Below are 19,623 nucleotides of genomic sequence, written 5' to 3' on the forward strand. Positions count from 1 at the left end.
TCTTTATCCATTCATCTGTTGATGGACATCTAGGTTCTTTCCATAGGTTGGCTATTGTGGACATTGCTGCTATAAACATTCGGGTGCACGTGCCCCTTCAGATCACTACATTTGTATCTTTAGGGTAAATACCCAGTGGTGCAATTGCTGGGTTATAGGGTAGCTCTATTTTCAACATTTTGAGGAACCTCCATGCTGTTTTCCAGAGTGGTTGCACCAGCTTGCATTCCCACCAACAGTGTAGGAGGGTTTCCCTTTCTCCGCATCCTCGCCAGCATCCGTCATTTCCTGACTTGTTAATTTTAGCCATTCTGACTGGTGTGAGGTGATATCTCATTGTGGTTTTGATTTGTATTTCCCTGAAGCCGAGTGATGTGGAGCATTTTTTTCATGTGTCTGTTGGCCATCTAGATGTCTTCTTTGCAGTATTTCTGCTCTAATCTTTATTACTTTCTTCCTTCTACTGGTTTGGGGATTTGTTTCTCCTTTTTCTAGGTCCTTTAGGTATAATAGGTTGTTTGAGATTTTTCTTGTTTGTTGATGTAGGCCTATATTACTGCTAACTTCCCTCTTAGAACAGCTTTTGTAGCATCCTAAAGATTTTGAACCATTGTGTTTTCATTTTCATTTGTCTCCACGTATTTTTTTAATTTCATCTTTGATTTCTTGGTTGGCCCATTCCTTGTTAAGTAGCAAGTTATTTAGCCTCCATCCATTTGTCTTCTCTTCTTTTTGTGATTCATTTCTGGTTATTAAACTAGAATATAAAACCACTGTGGATGGAAAAGATGCATGATAGGATTTCAATCTTTTTGAATTTGCTGAGACTGTATTGTGCCCTAATATATGATGTATTGTGGAGAATGTTTCATGCACATGTGAAAAAAATGTGTATTCTGATGTTTTGGGATGAAATGTGTTGAATGTATGTTAGATCCATGTGGTCCAATTTGTCACTCAAAGCCACTGTTCCCTTGTTGATTTGCCATCTGGGTGATCTATCCACTGATGTTAAGTAGGGTGTTATGGTCCCCTATTATTATTGGACTACTATCAATATCTTCCATTATCTCTGTTAATAGTCACCTTCTGTATTTTGGTGCTCCCGTGTTGTGTCCATAAACACTTAAAATTGTTATATCTTGTGGAATTGTTCCCTTTATCATTAGGTAGTGTCCTTCTTTGTCTCTTGTTACAGTCTTTGTTTTAAAGTCTATTTTGTCCAATAAAAGTACTGCTACCCCAGCTTTCTGTTCACTTCCATTTGTGTGATGAATGTTTCTCTATCCTATCACTTTCAATCTGCATTTGTCTTTAGGTCTGAAGTGTGTTACCTGTCGACAGTACATAAATGGGTCTTGTTTTTTATCCAGTCACCCTATGTCTTTTGATTGGAGCATTTAATCCATTTACATTAAAAATAATTATTGATAGGGGCGCCTGGGTGGCTCAGTGGGTTAAGCCTCTGCCTTTGGCTTGGGTCATGATCTCAGGGTCCTGGGATCGAGCCCCGCTTCGGGCTCTCTGCTCGGCAGTGAGCCTGCTTCCCCCTCTCTCTCTGCCTGCCTCTCTGCCTGCTTGTGATCTCTCTCTCTCTCTCTCTCTGTCAAATAAACAAATAAAATCTTAAAAAAAAAATTATTGATAAGTATATCCTTATTGGCATTTTGTTCCTTGTTTTATGGTTGTTTTTATAATTCTTCTCTGCTCCTTTCTTCTCTTTCTCTCTTCCCCTATGGTTTGATAGCTTTCTTTAGTGATATTCTTAAATTCCTTTCTCTTTGTTTTTTGCATGTCTATTACAGGTTCTTGATTTGTGATCACCATTAGGTTTTTAAATAACATCCTATGCCTATAGCAGTTTATATTAAGTTGATAGTTGCTTAAGTTTGAACCCATTCTAAAAGCACTAAATTTTTACTTCCTCTCCCTTCATTTTATATATATGAGCCCATACTTTACATCCTTTCATTTTGTGAATTCCTTGACTGATTTTTATAGATAGATTTTATTGCTTTTGTGCTTTAATCCCTGTACATGTTTTATAAGTGATTTATCTATTTTTATTATTTGCAATTACCTATAATACTTTTTCCTTTCCTAATTTATTTTACTGAGTAACTATTTTTAAAATGTAATACAAAAAAACAATCTCTCATAAAGGCCTCAAGGAGTAATGAAATAAGCCATTAGAAAATCCCTACATAGTATCTGAATTATTGTGAACGGTGAATGTGTTGTAAGGTTGTGAAGAAGGAAGCCAGAAATAGGAGCCCATTTTGTAGAAAACCACAAGTATTTTCAAAGAACCATAAAAACATCCCCTTCTCCATATTATTTTAGTGAGTACAAAAAATTCTCTGAAATATCTTATTAATGCTCCATTTTAGAAAATGCCCTCTGATGTACAAGATCTAATCCACAGCAGCTTAAAAAACAATGGTCAAAAGTTATACTGCCAACAGGACTTTAAAACCAACGGTAAGAGGCAATCCATGATTTTTTTCCTTAGGTTACAGATACAAGAATTCACATTTCTAATTCTAATATTTATTATTTTAAGAAGAAGTAAAGAGGGACATGGGACCCCCAAAAAAAGCCCAGCCCAAGGGAACTTAAATAGTGGAAAGGTAGGGAATAAGTAAAGTTGAAGTTTATTTAGCTTAAGCAAGACTTTTATAGATTATCTCATAGAAATTAATGAATTTAAAGTTCCTTGGTGAGATCACCCCACCAATGGATTCCTAAAGTATGAGTTAGGGAATAGCTTATAAAATTAACGGCAGGGCACTTTTAGCTCAATGAAGTTTGAGAAATAAGATTTAAAGGAGATAAAAGGGGCACCTGGCTAGCTCAGTCAGTAGTGTGCAACCCTTGATCTTAGAGCTATGAGCTCAAGCCTCACGTTGGGTATAGAGATTACTTAAAAAAAAAAAAAAAAAAAAAAAAAACCTTTAAAAAAATAAAAATAAATAAAGGGAATATAAATAAACAGTATTTATAAATATTTCCTTTCTAGCCTAGACCAATCAGGTTCCACTTGGCTAGTAGTTTTCAGCAAACTATTCATTCATTCATTCATTCAACTCTCTACAATATACTAAAGTACTGTGAGGATTACAAACATAGTATGAGAGCCAGCATCAAAGAAATAAGATCAGTACATACAAAAAAAGTCGCATGACAGAAGTATAAATAAAATATTTATGCAAGAAGGACCAAGAAAGCTCTAGGGAGTGTATAAATTGAATCTCGGCATAGGAAAACTAGAAAGAGGGAGGAAGAAAGGAACTATAGGTGGAATGACCAGTGTAAGGTAATGACAGAGGCCAAAAGAGGAACTTATAAGAAGGAAGTGGCTAGAGCATAGGGACTGAAATTAAATTATCAGAATGTCAGATCTGGAACCAGACTGAATACTAACATAGAGGGGTTGAACTTTATTTGCATAAACTAAGAGTTTATGAATAAGGGGAGATGAAGAAAAAGGTTTAAAAGAGAAATATTAATCTTACATAATGATTAAAATATAGAGTAAGGAGGAAAAATGGAGTCAGAAAAGCTGCTGTTAGGTTTAACTATAGAAATAGTTTATCAAACAGGATCATAACAAAAACTCACATCCACCCAACTTGTAGTACAGCTAAATCATATTTTAAGAAAAATTATGTACACATTTAACTCCATAAAGTTTATCTTTACGCACTCAGTAGGGATTCGATCTCACCCACCCCAAAATTCAATGCATTTATTCTCCAAAGTAAACATGACATGGGAACTATGATTCTATATCCTCTCAGTCAGTACCAATCCCTGTATGCCTCTTAACAGCATGAGCATCTAATTCTACTCTGGAGGAGATGTACTTTCACATAACATATTCCCTAGTCCCAAGCAAACCACTTCATCAAGCACTCCACCAAAGAAAAAGAAAACAGTAATCTGCTCTAGCACTAGAGGAAACGTCAGGCTTAATGGAAAACAATACTACATTGTATTTTATGTGCTATTTGAGAAACTCTCAAGAAAGATTTTGGCTCAGGGCGCCTGGGTGGCTCAGAGGGCTTTAAGCCTCTGCCTTTGGCTCAGGTCATGATCTCAGGGTCCTGGGATTGAGCCCTTCGTCTGGCTCTCTGCTCAGCAGGAAGCCTGCTTCCCGCCCTCTCTCTCTGCCTGCTTCTCTGCCTACTTGTGATCTCTCTCTCTGTCAAATAAATAAGTAAAATCTTAAAAAAATAATAATAATAATTTTGGCTCAATTTTTGTTTCACATACCAATTTTGGGGCCTAACCTCTGCTTAATACCTTTTAATTCCCTCATCTTCAGCATCTTAAGCATATTGGAGATAGCAAAACAGGGATTTAGTTCAAAACAATTATTTGAGGGCAGAAAAATTCCTGAAAAAGTGAAATGTTTAAAGAAGTAAAACCAGGCAAATTTTTAAAAAGTACCTGAGGGTGGGTAAGGTTACAGAAAGCACGGGCAAAGTATGAAACACCTGTCCTCCATGGAACTTAGGTATAAAAATAATAATATGTCTCTTTATTTTCCCCCATAACCACTAAAATCCCTTCCCTGAGTCAACACTTTCAAATACTATTATAAAGTCCTGACAAACTATTTATTAATAGTCTTTTATACCATATGAACATTTACTAAAAACTAACACAATTTAGGAAAGAGAAGTGTTTTTATTTTTATTATTTTTTAAAGATTTTATTTATTTATTTGAGAGAGGTGTACAAGCTACGGACAGAAGCAGAGGGAAAGGGAGAAGCAGTCTCCCCACTAAGCAGGGAGCCAATGTGGGGCTCGATCCCAAAACCCTGAGATCATGACCTGAGTGGAAAGCAGACGCTTAACAAACTGAGCCACCCAGGCAACCCAAGTGTTTTTATTTTTAAAGAACAAACTTGAGTTTGCTCTGCCTACCTGATGAAGTATTTCCAAGTCACTTATTTATCCAATGCCTACTGAGAAACTACTATATGTAGGTGCTAGATGTAAGTACAAAATGAAATAAAATACAATCCACTCCTTTCAAAGAGTTTATAATCTAATGACGGAGACATACTATAATTCATATAATCATGTTATAATCATTTTCACTGAGTATATGCAGGATACCACAGAAGCAAATAAAGGAGTCTGGAAAGGCGTTTTTAAAGAAGTATTAAGTAAGTTTGGAAGGTCAGGTATAAATTAAAGCTGTGCTTCCTAAACTTGATTGTGCATCAGAACCACATCTAGAGCTAACGTCTAGGCATTGCCTAAGAGTTAAATCTTAAATCACCAGCGGTGGAGCCAAGAAATCTGTATTTTTAACCACAAGAGATTTGGAATCACAGCCAGGTTTTGGTGGAAGTGAGCCAGAAATACAGACGACCATTCCAGGCACAAAGAATGGCTCAGTATGGTCACAATGTGTGAAATACACACAGATCAGAGCGAAATCAGAACAAGAGTAGTGACATTTCAAACAGGACCTACGGAATTGATCTGAACTTCCAAAATAAAAGGCGATCACTTGTGTCATGTACTTCAACAAATGATTTGTGACATGAACTCATTTCTTATCAAGTATATGGGAAAATTAAATGCAAATCCTTGCATCTCAAGACAAAGGTAAAATGCTCCCTTGAAAAACAAGCGAATTAAAAAATAAAAACAAAACAGAGCTCTACTCATCATTTTTATTAAATGTAACAATCATTTCTCTCAGTATACATACCTAGAATATGAACAAAAGTTGTAATATTTTTTAACTTAAAAATGTTCCATAATGTATACAAATAAATTCAAACTGTATTTTGAAATTCAGGCTTTAAAACTAAAAACTGTTCTTAATGATTTTAAGTTTCCAAACTCTTATTTTATAATAATTTGTTACTTCCTAGGAATTTAGTTAGAGATATCTTTATACTTAATTCCAGGAAGGAGTAAAGTAAAACAAGTCACCAATAAAAGGAATATTCACCATAAACAGGCTAAAAGCCAAATTGAATCTTGTATATTGATCTCTGCTTATAAAAAAACAGATGGCTTAAATCCCCAATTCATTCCCCAAAAAAGACGTCATAAACAGAGAGGTAGACAGGCAATCATGTGAAACAGGAATAAGTTTTTAAAGAACATTCTTCAGAACCTAGGGGCAAACCTACCAATTATAATATATAAAATACATCCTATGGTTATATTCTATTTTTTAAAAGTTCCTCTAAATCTTACTTAGACCGTTTAAACATATCATAATAACCTATAGACCCAACAAAGATTCACTTACTAAAGTGAAAACTGTTGCCAAATTATGCATAGTAAGTCCCTGGAGGAACACATAGGGTACAGAAGCAACAGCAGTTAAAAGCCAAAGGACTAACCACATAGCCCTATTAGAGGAGAACCAAATGGCAAATTATAATAAATGGCTAATTATAAGAATAATACCTGTAAACTTGATATAGCAAACCATTCCTTCTCAGACTTTATTTAATATACTTTTTAAAATGGTAATATTATCAAGTTGCCTTAATTTCCAGATGAAATCCAGAAATTAAATTAGAGTTCCTGTCAGCTTCTCAGGCTAAAATGATCTATTTACATAGAATATAATATATCTTTGTTTTCTGCGTCATTCACTGCTTCCTTTCTGCTCCTGCAGCACATTACACATATCTCTACTTGCTTTCTATTGCAAGAATCTGAATCCTGCAAAGAGGGTACTATTATGATCACATAACAGCCAAGGAAACGGACTTAGCATGATGAAATCACCACTAACCCAGGTTTCAAACTCAGATCTGGTTGCAAAGCTCTTTCCACTCTGCTTCAAAGGAGGAGAGGAGCACAGGACTAAATAAATCAAACCTAAATAACTGAACTGAGTGCAGTTTCTTCTATAACTATGTTGGTAGTAGCAAAAACAGCTCTATCATATCTGACGAACCAAATGTGGAGAACATGTATCTGGCTGGAGGCATGGGGATTTTTTGCCTAGTACCTAACTCCCTCATGTAATTGGGAAATATCCCACTTTACGAGTCTTCATAGAAGGCAGAAACCACCCCCATTTATAGAAGCTAAAAATGCCATAGTCATTCTTCCTGTCACCCTTTCAGCATGAACACAGGCACTTTAATCTATGCTCTGCCAATATGACATTTCCACCAAGGACTCTAAATTAAGAGCTAGAGACAGTAAGAACCTGGGCCAGCAAAGGCTGGATTTTGGCAGCAGCAGCAGCAGCAGCAGCAGCATTAAGTTTCCCAAGATAATGGTAGCAGCTATGCAGTAGCAGAGTCTAGCCAGCAACATGTGGCAGCATTATTGTCACTGGGTGATTGTATGCCATGATTTCCAGATGTCTTTCTTGCTACCTAGTCTAACATGTTCCTGGCTACATATAGCCTTCCCAGCAATTTGGAGAGCTAATCAATATGCTTTCAATAAGTTACTTTTCTACTTGAATCAGTCAAAATTGTCTACAATTAAAAACCCAGACTAACGCATTTAATAATTAAATAAATGACACTAAACAATTATACTTTATCAAATCTTTTTACCTTATAAGGTACTGACTGTTATTTTGTATAATTTTATATAATTTGTCATCATGGTCTTAAGTAACAGCTACTTTATACATGATGGTATGTGTTAACAACAATAAAAACCCTTCGAATCAGGCTTCTTCAACTCTTCTAAAGCAATACGAAAATGCAAAAATAATAACAATTGTCTAAGGTTCATTTTCACTGAAGCTCAGAGTTAAGCTTTATTAAGAATTCTTACCTGTCAGGAATACCTAGCCTCTTGACACTTCTGTAAACAGAGAGAGTATTTGCAACATGTCGATAATTAAACCAGAACCGGGATGTACATACCTAAAGTATTAAAACAAATATATTATTGTTATGAATCAAAATAAGCCACCAAGTTATAGAATTATCTCTCTTGAAGTAGGATTTAGAGATGCCTTAAAAAAAGAGTACATCATAATATAGGCTTACAAACAGGAAAGCATATAAAGAATTGTCAATAAAACCAAGCTCTCTAGAAAGAGGTCTTTCATAACTGCTATTAAATAAAAAGACCATTCAGCTTAAGAGAAACCAAATCTTTGGGGAATTTAATCAAATACTGAACCAACTTAGTTACTCTCAATTTATGTGATTCTATAATGTTCCTAAGTCTAAAAGATTAAATTCTTTAGAATCAAAGGCAATGCCCATAATCTCTTCGCAGAATAGAAAATTAACTATATCGGGTTATATAATATTCCTTTCACTCTGGACTCCTTCCTAATTCCAGTTATGAAAAACGCTAGATAGATAGATTAACATACAAAGCACTTTTACATGCACGTAAGAGAATATATTATAAAGAAGCTGTTGAACCAAATAGAAAACTAGAAACAATCCAAAAATGTTTTACATTTAAAAAAACAACAACAAACTGATTCCTAAAAAAGATACCAAAGGTATTAGGCAAATTTAACGCTATGCCTCAAAAAATCAGCCCTATGGGAAATCCATTCCAAAAAGTATACCTACCCCCACCAGCACCCTCTCAGACTCCTACCACATGCCTCTGCTGGTCATGGGTATAATGACAGCTTTGAGAATCACATAAATGTTCCTGCCCCTGCAAATGGAAAGGAACTACAAGATTTTTTTATTAAAATGAATTTTCAACCTGGAATCCAATAAGGAAAAGACTATAACTTTTGACTACATTAAAATGTAAAATTCCATGTGTCAAAAATACCACAAAGTCCTAAATGAAATAAAAAAAAAAAACTTGAAATAATTGTAACTCAATTAAAAAAAAAAAGGAACCACCCAATTTTCAAAAATGGGAAAAGGATGAAACCAACCATTTCATAATAAAGGTATTCAAAATGGTCAATAAGCTCTTAAAGATGGTCAAGTTTTACCATAATTTAAAAAACACAAATTGAATTGATGAATATTTAAAAGTCCATGACAATTCATAGTATTGACAATTGTGTGTAGAAATAAATAACTCATATCCTGCTGTTGGGAATGTAAATTAATATAAACCTTCTAAAGGGGTAATTTGCAAGATATATCAAGTTTGAATATATATTTATCTTTTGATTTAGCTTATATAAGTACACAAAAATATGTAATCAAGAATTTTCATTATAACATTGCCTGTACTAGCAAAAATTGAAATCAAAAAGCTAGAAATCTACAGATTCCATAACTTGAGTAGACCCAGTTTAATTTCTATCTGAATTAATCATAACAAAAACCAGTATATTCAGTGCAATTTACCATACCCAAAAGGCTTTTCTTGCTATTATAGTATTTCAGCACAAACCTAAGAAAACTGCCTGCCTTTTAACCAGCAATTTACTGAACATGAAATGAAGGTGGCAAAAGAGTAGGGATGAAGAAATAACAACTTAATATAAATTATTCATATTCTCAAAATGAAATTAAAAAAAAAAAAAGCCAGTGGTAAGACAGCTTGTGATATGATCCATTAGTCTTTTTAAAAGCAGAGAGGGATAGACACAAATGTAATTATATGCATTGGAAATTTGTGAAAGGATGCACAAGAAAATAATAAGTGATCATAGAGAATAAAAATGGGAATCAAAGGAGGGTACAAGGATTTTTCAGTTCATACCCTTACTGTATTTTTTTTTTAACCATAAGTAAGGGTTATCATTATAACTTTTTTTTATTAAACAGGAGCAAAAATGATTTACTCAAAGCAGATCTTGAAACTAAAAGGGAATCCAATTTTCCTTCTATCTCCCTCTGGTGGTAAAAGTTTCTCAGTCACAGTACAATGGCAAAGGGGCATTCCATTTACCTCTGATCATTTAGTCACGACAAAGTAATTCAAACTGGTAGAGAAACATATATTTTTAAAATCTGAATTACATAACATTGAAAAAAAAATTGCATGTTTAGTACTTTCAACTTGGCCCTGGTCAAATTTCAAGATTTTCCATTTAAGGAAGCACAATTCACTAAAGTTTCACTTTACGAAGTCTGAGTTAATGTGTAAAATATTGCACACAATACAAAACTGCACTTGTTGTGAAATGCTCAGTAATAATTCTTTTTCATCCTCATTTCATTCCTCATCTGAGACACAAGTTACTGAGGCTGAAGAGGGGCTCAGTTAGAGGTTTCCCAAACAAGGAAAGCTTCAGGTGTGTGCAGCGTAAGCTAAAAGGCTCTTATTCTAAAGGATGAGACCTTTGGCAATTAGTTGTCTGAACATGGGCATTTACTCCCTTTCTTAAGAATTCCCATAGAGAGACTAGTCACTGAAGAGCCCTTAGTTTCTGAAGAGCAAGTTATCCTCCAGAATTGCTGGATCATGGCCTGTCTCCTGATTAAGTGTCCCTCCCTTTTAACTGGTCACCAAAAGCCTATCTCCTTATCTTGAGCAGCTTTTCTTCAATTCCTTCATAAAATCTCTTTTGAAGGGTAACATATAGGTGTTCTTTGTGGAAGAACAATAAAATGACCCATGAGCCCCCTTCCTTTTTCTCAAAAATTCACTTCCTTTCCTGCCTCATTTCCTCATTCTTTCTTCCGGTCAACCCTTTTCTACAATTTTTTCATGAAGTCAAATTTATTATATCTTCTAATCATGTAAATGTCATTAAATAAATCCTCAGCAGTGAAACTATTATCCAAATACTTTCCAAGTGCAGGGGAAAAAAACTGATGATGCGTATTCTATTAAGGAAATTAAAAATACAAATTTATAAATCCAGATAAATTAAGATGGTAATTTATGCCAAGAAAAAAAAAAGGCAGAAGAAAAAAATTGGCCAATAAGCACACCTTCCTAAAAATCAAAACAATTCAAATTAAAACAAAATTTAATCTGTTACCCAGCAGTTAAAAAGAAATGGCAAAGGTTAATAATACACAGTTGTTTTGCAATTAGAAAAAAGAGGTATAGCATTTCTAGAGAGCAATTATGCTCCATAACTTCCCAGCCTTATAGCTTAGGAATCTATCCTAAAGAGAAAATCAGTCAAGTTCACAAAGGGATATTTTTACGGCTGTCCAACACAGCCTTGTTTAAAACAAAAAGGTTAGAATCTAAATGCCCATGAACAAGAGATTACAGTACATTCATAAAATACAAAGTAATAAAGACTTTGGAAATGATTATGCATCTCCATATTGACAGGGGAAGATCTCCAAGATATACTGCTATGGGAATGCAAAATAACAGGTATAAGATGACCCTCATTACATAAAATCATTTATCTTTAGGCTTGTATATGAAGACAAAGGCCAGAAGAATCGAAATGTTAATTCTGGCATGTGTGGGACTTGAAGATATTTTCTTTTAAACTGAGGTGAGAGTCATCTAATATAAAATTAATCTGTCCCCTCCTAAACTTTTCTATATAATTTGATTTTCTATGATGATCATTTATTTTTGTGGGCAGAAAAAAAAATTTTTTTAATAGCCTAAATAGATATTATCTACAAACTAATATTATTGATAAGAAATACAATTACTAATTTGCATCATTAAAATAATTGTACATTTTATAAGATGCTTCTTTTAACAATAATATCCCTAATATATTCTTGTATTTACTTACATATCACCACTTGACAATACACTGAAACCCTAGAATATTAGTTGATACAGTCAATTTAAAATGTAGCCAATTCAAATTTAGGAATTTCTTATAAGATATGAGAAAATTGTTTTTTTTTTTAATTTGATTGACACACAAAATTTCTCAGAAACATAACTAATGTGAACAGCAACATATACCTTATCAAAAATACTTACTAGGGCACTTGGGTGGCTCAGTTGTTAAGCAGCTGCCTTCGGCTCAGGTCATGATCCCAGGGTCCTGGGATTGAGCCCCACTTCAGGCTCCCTGCTTGGCAGGAAGCCTGCTTCTCCCTCTGCCACTCCTCCTGCTGACGTGCTCTCTCTCTCTCTCACTGTTTCTCTCTTTGTCAAATAAATAAAATCTTTAAAACAACAACAACAACAAAAAACATACTTACCAAAACAGCCCAGTTGTTTGTATGGCCACTTCTAAAGAACTGTTCTGCTTGATCCTACAAGTCAAATAATTCAAAAACATTAGAAAAGCCAACATTTCTGAGAATAAAGATTGAATAAAGAACAGTTAAGATTCATGGAGTCTTTAGTTAAAATGATAGTAAGTTATCATTATGCAAATTTATAAAGATTCTAGTATTTGATCTTATAAAGGACAAATGTTTTAATTTTGTTGGGGGGCATGGAGGAGGGCTGCTTGTTTTTAAACAGTTTATCTCAAACACAACCAGCTCTTCCTCATATGCTTCTAGTTTTCCATTCAGTCTTCAAATTGTGAACGACTGACTTATTTTCATGCCCTGATTCTACACATAACAATTAATAACCTTCTTATTGAAGTCTCATTCACTACTTCCTACTCTGTGCTGGATGCTTCCAGTGACTTTATTGAACACAGCAATATATTTGATTGAGCACATTCTCTAGCATGCTTCCACGTACCATTTCCCTAATCTGTTAAAGTCTGAACCATATCTGCCATTGTAACATCCAATAATATCAACACCTAATGAATATATTTATTATATATTAAAATTACAGTGAATATAAACCTTAGTGACCCCAGATCTCCTACCAAACAGTATTAATTATGAGAGGAGTCATACTGCCTGGATTCAAATCTGGACCCTACTATATACTAGCTGTAAAAGCTTAGGAAAGCTTCTCTATGCTTCCATTTCTCCATCTATAAAATAGTAATATATTACCTGATACACAGAAGGTACAAATGGTGACTGGAACACAGTAATTGCATAACAAATGTTAGCTGTTTTAATTTCCAGCTGGCAAGAAAATTTTGAGAATAAAACAAAAAATTCCCTCAAATACATATCTATGTATTTTTTAACCTTTCTCAACAGCTTTCTAGATGCAAAAGAAAACAGTATGCTATAGTGGATAAAGCATTAGTTTAAAAATGTGAAGATTTGGGCTTTAGCCCAAATCCTAACCCACATATAGCTGTGAGACTGGGATAAGTCACTTAGCTCGTTAGACTTGAAAGTAAGATCTGACCCAATAATCTCAAGTATCCTGTCTAGCTGAAAATTCTTACGTCATTAAGACTTCAGTGAAAAATTTGATATGGCAAAACTCCTCTGTGATTTTTTTATTTTTTTGTTTTTTATTTAGACAATACAGGCACTGCAAAGTTACTTATTCATTCTACATATAATGAATGGAGCACCTATTATGTGCCAGTTACATGTACTATACAGTGATACAAAAATCATGCTGCTTTATCTGAAGAACCCCACAGTTCAATAAAGAAGCATGCAAACATGTTACACTGCAATGTAACATTAATTCATTCATCACATTCATTGGGTGCCATGTGCCAGCCATTGTCCTGAGTGAAGAGAATACAATGAAGGGCAAAAACAGTCATAGTACTTGCCTCCAAAGAAGGTATTATCCAACTTGATAGACACACATTAAGCAGATGAGGGCAAACTATAAATTCTATAGAGATAAGATACACAGTATCATGAAAGAGTAAAATAGACTCCCAGATAGACCTGACCTGACCTGATTCTGGCTGTGGGAAGTAGGAAGGCATCATCAGTGAAGTCTTCCCTAGAGAAGTGACCCGTGCTTAGTATTCAAAAGATGAAGAGAAGAGGGAAGATAATTCCAGATAGAAGGAACATCCTCCCTAAGGCAAAAAGGAACTTTGAGAAACTAAAAGATTAGCACAACTAGAAGTCCAAGAAAGAGAAGAGTAGGGCCTTGTTCATGGGTCATAATGAAGATTCTGTTCACTATCCTTAAGGAAACATTAAGATGTTTATGGGTGACAAGATCTGATTTGCCTTTTTAAAAGTTACTCTGGCTGCAGCTTAGAAAACAGACTGGAAAGAAAAAAGACTTGAAGCGGACCAGTTAGGGAGCTACTGGACTCTTAAGTGAATGATGTAGGAATAACAGATACTACAAAACATATATGGATTATAGTAGATGAATGCTACACTAGCTAAGTGTACAAATTACAAGAGTATAAGCAAAGCAAGGGATAAGGAAAGACTCTACAGAGGTTATGCTTTTATTGCATCTTAGTAAGAAGACATAAGAAACAAAAGGTATAAAAAAAATCATGGTTAATGTGAAAAAGCACAGAAACAACATAACTACAAAGAAAGGTATCAAAAATGAAGCATACAAGATAATCCACTAAAATAAAGGAGAAAAACAGCAGAACTTCTATTCGTATTTGTATTATATAAGAATATACCTTATAAATATTGACTATATAGATTACCAGCAATTCATGGATACAGCGAAAGGGTGCATGCACCATCTTTTCTAACTGGAGGATATGTATTCAAAAAGTTTAGAACTCATTGGTCTAAACTCAAGGTATTTAGGTGGTAGAAAGAATAGACTCCAAAAAGAAGATCGAAGAGTGGGCAGAAACCAGATTATGATATTTAAATAAACTTTCCTCCATATGCAATGGGAAAAACACTGAAAGGATTAAATCAAGAATAACCTGACTGGGTTTGCATTTTATGAAGACTAAGCTAGCATTTAAGTGAGGGACTTTGGAAACCTGGGGGAAACAAGATAGTTCTTGCAATAGTCCAGGCAAGAAATGAGCAAAGCCCACATTAAGCCAGTGTAACTGGAAAGGTGAAAGCAATTTTTTTAAAGCTCAGAACACAGAATGTAGTGATGATCAACACACGGGATAAAAAGAGTTTATTAAAACAAACCGGTTTCTGACTTAGCAGCAGTCCTATAGGTGGTGGGCTAGGCAGAAGATCAAACTTCGGACATCGATTTGCAAATGTCGGTTAACCATCCCGGCCCCCTCGCCAAGAGGTTAGGAAGGCCTGAACACAGATCTAGACTGTAGAACTGGCCTGAAGTACTGTCCGAGTACTGGATAGGGTAAAAAAGTTTTATAAAGGCCAGAACGTCTTGTGACTCAAAATGAAACACGTACCCATCTGACTCCTATCAAAGGGGAACAGTGTAGTTTAGCACTAGAAAAGTAGGTGCTTCACTCCCGTGCTCACACATCAACTGCTAGGGACTGCACACTCGTTCGAGTAATGGATCAGGTCCTCCCCCGTCTCCTGAGATCTGATTCTTTAAATTCGTCGTTTTAAAACTGCGAAACAGGTCGACAGTGTCCTATCCCATTCCCGGTGACACCCTTGCCACACACAACCCAGTCAGCCTTAGTCAGACGCTGATGCTCCCCTTCGCTGCTGGGAATCAGATATCAGCTGGTGCGCTCACAGCCACGACAGAGCTGACCTCCCAGGGCCCTGTCGCTCGGAGGGCCTGACTCCTACCTCGATCTGACTAGCGGCCAAGCTGCCGAAGGAGAAAAGCAACAACCCTGCCAGGGCAGTCAAACCCCTGCTGAGAAAGCAGGAGGCCACCATGTTTCCCGACTTCAGCTTCCCGCACCTGCAGGGGCGGGGCGAGTGCCGTAAAGCAGCACGGCGGCTTTTTGCGTGGCTCTTTTTTTTTTTTTTTTTTTTTTTTTTGCGACGCTAGCCCCACCTCCTTGAGGTCCGCCCTTCGGCAGCCTTTAGTAAACAACCCCCGCACAGAGTTGAGCTTCCCAGGGTGGCTGGGGCAGGGCAGTTGGAAGACTTTCATCCTTTATCTTTAGCTGCATGTCCAGTTTTTGTATTGTAAAATAGATACAATGTTTAAAAAGTTGTTTGAAAGGTGAGGGAGAAAAACCTGTGATCCCATAAACTTTAAAAAGGTATTTACTATTCTGCATAGCGCTGCCAATTCTTTGAATATGTGAAGCTGTGTGTGAAGCGAGATGGTGTGGGAAGTGCAAGCCTTTGAGCACAAAAAGATGATTGATTGGATTAAATGGAAAAATGGGTGGTTACTGCAATTAACAGGCTTGCGGGCTATCATGAAAAGCTTTAACGTGGAGAAATTGTTTAAATTTTTGTTTCTTCTGTAATTACGGAACTAAAATTTACTTCAAAGAGAGTCAGGATTTGATAAGATCATGTGTATTCGTTCCATTATGTTCATTATAAGCATTCAATTTTGAATCATTTTTATCTAGCATGACAAAAACATGTCTATGCTACTTTGTGATCTTCATAATTTTAAAACTGAGTGGTAACTTCAAATTCCACCCCTTATTTTTGCCTCACACAAGGTAATTACCCCTCCACTGGGCAATACAAAGTTTCCAAGTTTTACCATAAAAATAATATTGTAAAACATACCTTTGTGCATTTGGCCTTTTACATTTGTTGAATTATATTCTTTATATAACTTCCTAGAACAGGAATCTTAAGTCAAAATGTACAAAAATGTTAGTGCCTATCAATAATATTGCTTTCCAAAGTATACACTCACAGTGCCATAAAAATACAACCTAACACCAAATTATACTGTTTCTTTCCCTCTAAATTCCTTGCTACAAAATGTTACCTCAAAGTTGTTATACTTCTAGTTCCTTGACTGCTCTCAAGATCTGATGTGTTTCCTTGTGTTTATGAACTATCTTATGTACTCTGATGTAAATATTCTGTTCATAGCTTTGTTATACATATGAATTTGAATACCTTTATGAAGAAGAGGCATTAAGCCTTGCCATGTTTTTATGCTATTGTTTTTCCTGGTCTCTTGTGTCTCTTTCCATTTTGTTTCTTTTGCTGTTGTATTTTGTGATGTAAAGTTCGGTAGTCAAATTTCGAGCTTCCCTTGTAAAGCCAAGAAAGCACACTATCAGAGTGTCTTACACCTGAAATGTCACAAGTTCATGCAGGTCTCAGATCAAGGCTTATTTTCTTTGATTATAAATTTAACTGTTCAATTATATAGAATATATTTCTGTATATACCATGAGATGTTATGCGAGTTATCTATTGCTGCATAACAAACCACCCAAAACTCTGTAGTGTGTCCATAGCTAGAGAAACAAGGGTGTAGAAATGGAAACATGATTCTAGGGAGCCATTTCTGTAACAATCTACTATTTTAATCAAAATTGGTATTCCATTATCCAACAGGATTTTCTACATAATGCTTACCTTACGCATTGACTCATAATTATTCTCTTACTAAACATTCATCAGAAATAAAGTACTTCTGGACTTTCTTTTCTCTTCAGTTAAAATTTATGTCTATTTTGGAGCCAGTACCATGTTATTTAGTCACTGTTGTTTTTAATACGTTTTATTTAATATTTGGCCGTTAGGGCTAACCATTTACTATACTTAATTTTTCACAAAAATTATTTGATTTTTCTGATTTTGCCCAGTAATTTGCCAAATGAATTTTATAATAATTTTCCAAGTTATAAGAAAATAATACTATTTGAATTTTTAATGGGATTATACAGAATCTACTAATAAATTTGAAAAAGGCTGACATCTTTATCATCTTTAGTCCTTCATCCTGGAATATGGAACTCTCTCACTTATTTGTGGTTTCTTTTTTAATTTCTTAGTAGAACTTTAAGCCAGAGATATCTAAATCAAGCTACTTCCTAAGCATCGTTAACATTTCTGGGGTTTTTTGTATTGTTAACATTTGTTGTAATCCTTAATAGATTTCTTCATTATAAAGGAAATACATATATAAAATTATAAATAGGTAATATCTATAATATTATGTATGCTGCTCAGTTATTACTGATAAGCAGATCATATTTTCTAAGTACTCTTTCATTATTTTAATAAAAAGTATTTAATTATATTAATAATGAAAATTACTTAAACTTCTGTTTGATAAACTGTTTTGGCTTTTCTAGTTTTTTAATAATGTTATCCTCAAATTACTTTTTTGTCTCTTCCTTTCCAATATTATTTCTTGTGTTCCTTTTTCACAGTTTATATTACGGCTGAATACTAACTAATAATGTTAATAGCAAGATTTTCTTGTTTCATTTTTGTTTTAAGAGGGATGGTTTTAGCATTTTTCCATTAAATCTATCATTAGCTCTTGGGTTAGAATAAGTACTCATTGTCATGTTAAAGAAGTAGATTTCTATTTCTCTTTGTTTTTTTGTTGAACCACTGATTTTCAAGTATGGAAGACAGCCGGCTTTGTACCAAAATATGGGACACACGAGCAGTTTTAAACACCACTCAACATGAGAAATAATTTTTTTTATCTGTAAACATGTGAAATATCATTATTTTAAAATTTGGTTAGAAATTGTTAGCCACAGATACAGAGAACCGATTGGGGGTTACCAGAGGCATGGGCTAGGGGTGGGCAAAAGGAGCAAAGGCAGTCAGAAGGTATAAACTTCCACTTACTGTATAAGATAAGTAGATCCTGGGAATGCGATGTTCAGCATGCTGACTCTAGTTAATAATTCGGAGCCCCACCCCACCCCAGCCTGTAACCTGCCAGACCTTGGAGCACTCTGTGTGTCCCACTAGCCCTGGGGCCGCCAGCCACCTGAGGACCTGATGACCTGAGGGCCGGCCAGGGAGGGAACATGGCAGTCTTGGCACTGCACTGTTCCTCCCAGATGGGGACTTGGCAGTCTCTTTGGACTCTGAACTCTTGAGTTTGGCCAGCCTGCAGAATTCAGAACACCAAACTGTGATCAGTATAAATTACCAGGATGCCTTAGAGACTTTAGCCCTGGATGTGGAAAGAACCTGTCCGCTTATCCCAACCCGTGTACTCTGTGCATGAAAATCAGGGAAGATGGTCATGATATTAAAATAATACAGAATGGATGGTGTTGATGGGGGAGTTTATAGAAGAGAAATTGGAGAAACCACCTTCAACATTGTGCTAGATGAATTCCATTTTCCCTTTTTCTCTTTCCTGTGTTTCTTTGCACAGGATTTGTTAGTCCACATTTTCTGCCAGGAAATGTGGAAGAGAACAATGTACAGTGACTGATAATTAAAGAAAACATGAACAATCCTTCTTTCTTGGCTTTTGCCCCTTGAGTGAACCTTACTGTCCCAAGAGACTTGTGCATTGCTTTATTTAGCTGGAATAAAATCAGCATTGTATTTAAAAAAAACACACACACAATACTGTAGTGTACTGTAGTGTAGTGTATTTGAAAATTGCTAAGAGAGTAGATCTTAAAAGTTTTCATCACAAGGAAAAAACTGTACACCTAAAGCTATAACAATGTTATGTTAATTATATCTCAATTTTAAAAAAAAGAATTGTTAACCAGAGTCTACATTTAGACTAGAAGTCAATTCAATTACTCATTTAGTGAATAATTGACTTAACTAACAGAGAAAACAAGCATTTGATTATCAGATCAAAATCACACACATCCATGGCATCTCTAATAAAAGTTTTTATGCATGACCCTCATAGGATGTTCACCACAGTCTATCCATGCTGTTATTATTGTTCTCCAATGAAGTGATAACTCAGATTGATTCTGTTGACTCTAGTGTTAGATCACTGTTTATTCTTGCTCTCTTTTATTACCCATGCCCCTACCATTTCTTCTTCTGTGTCACCTTTTTCTCTCTCTTCTCCTGTCTGCTCCAAGAACACCGCTGTGTAATTCATTCACTGACTGAGTGAATATTTATTAAGCACCAGTTACATAC

At 35.2% G+C, this 19,623-nt stretch overlaps 1 protein-coding gene across 1 annotated transcript in view; it reads right to left on the reverse strand.

Annotated features, from left to right (window-relative positions):
- PIGK (phosphatidylinositol glycan anchor biosynthesis class K) overlaps positions 1 to 15,524 on the reverse strand; it is a 128,920-nt gene extending 113,396 nt beyond the window's left edge. Inside the window, exons 1-3 of the mRNA XM_032870135.1 lie at positions 15,388 to 15,524; positions 12,031 to 12,084; positions 7,787 to 7,878 (exon numbers count right to left, since the gene is read on the reverse strand). Coding sequence (XP_032726026.1) covers positions 7,787 to 7,878; positions 12,031 to 12,084; positions 15,388 to 15,480 — 239 coding nt within the window. The 5' untranslated portion in view covers positions 15,481 to 15,524. The remainder of the gene's footprint in view (positions 1 to 7,786; positions 7,879 to 12,030; positions 12,085 to 15,387) is intronic.
- Between the last annotated feature and the right edge of the window lie 4,099 nt (positions 15,525 to 19,623).

This window comes from Lontra canadensis, unplaced genomic scaffold, assembly GCF_010015895.1.
Source record: "Lontra canadensis isolate GAN:19392208 unplaced genomic scaffold, GSC_riverotter_1.0 scaffold40, whole genome shotgun sequence".
Lineage (NCBI taxonomy): Eukaryota > Metazoa > Chordata > Mammalia > Carnivora > Mustelidae > Lontra > Lontra canadensis.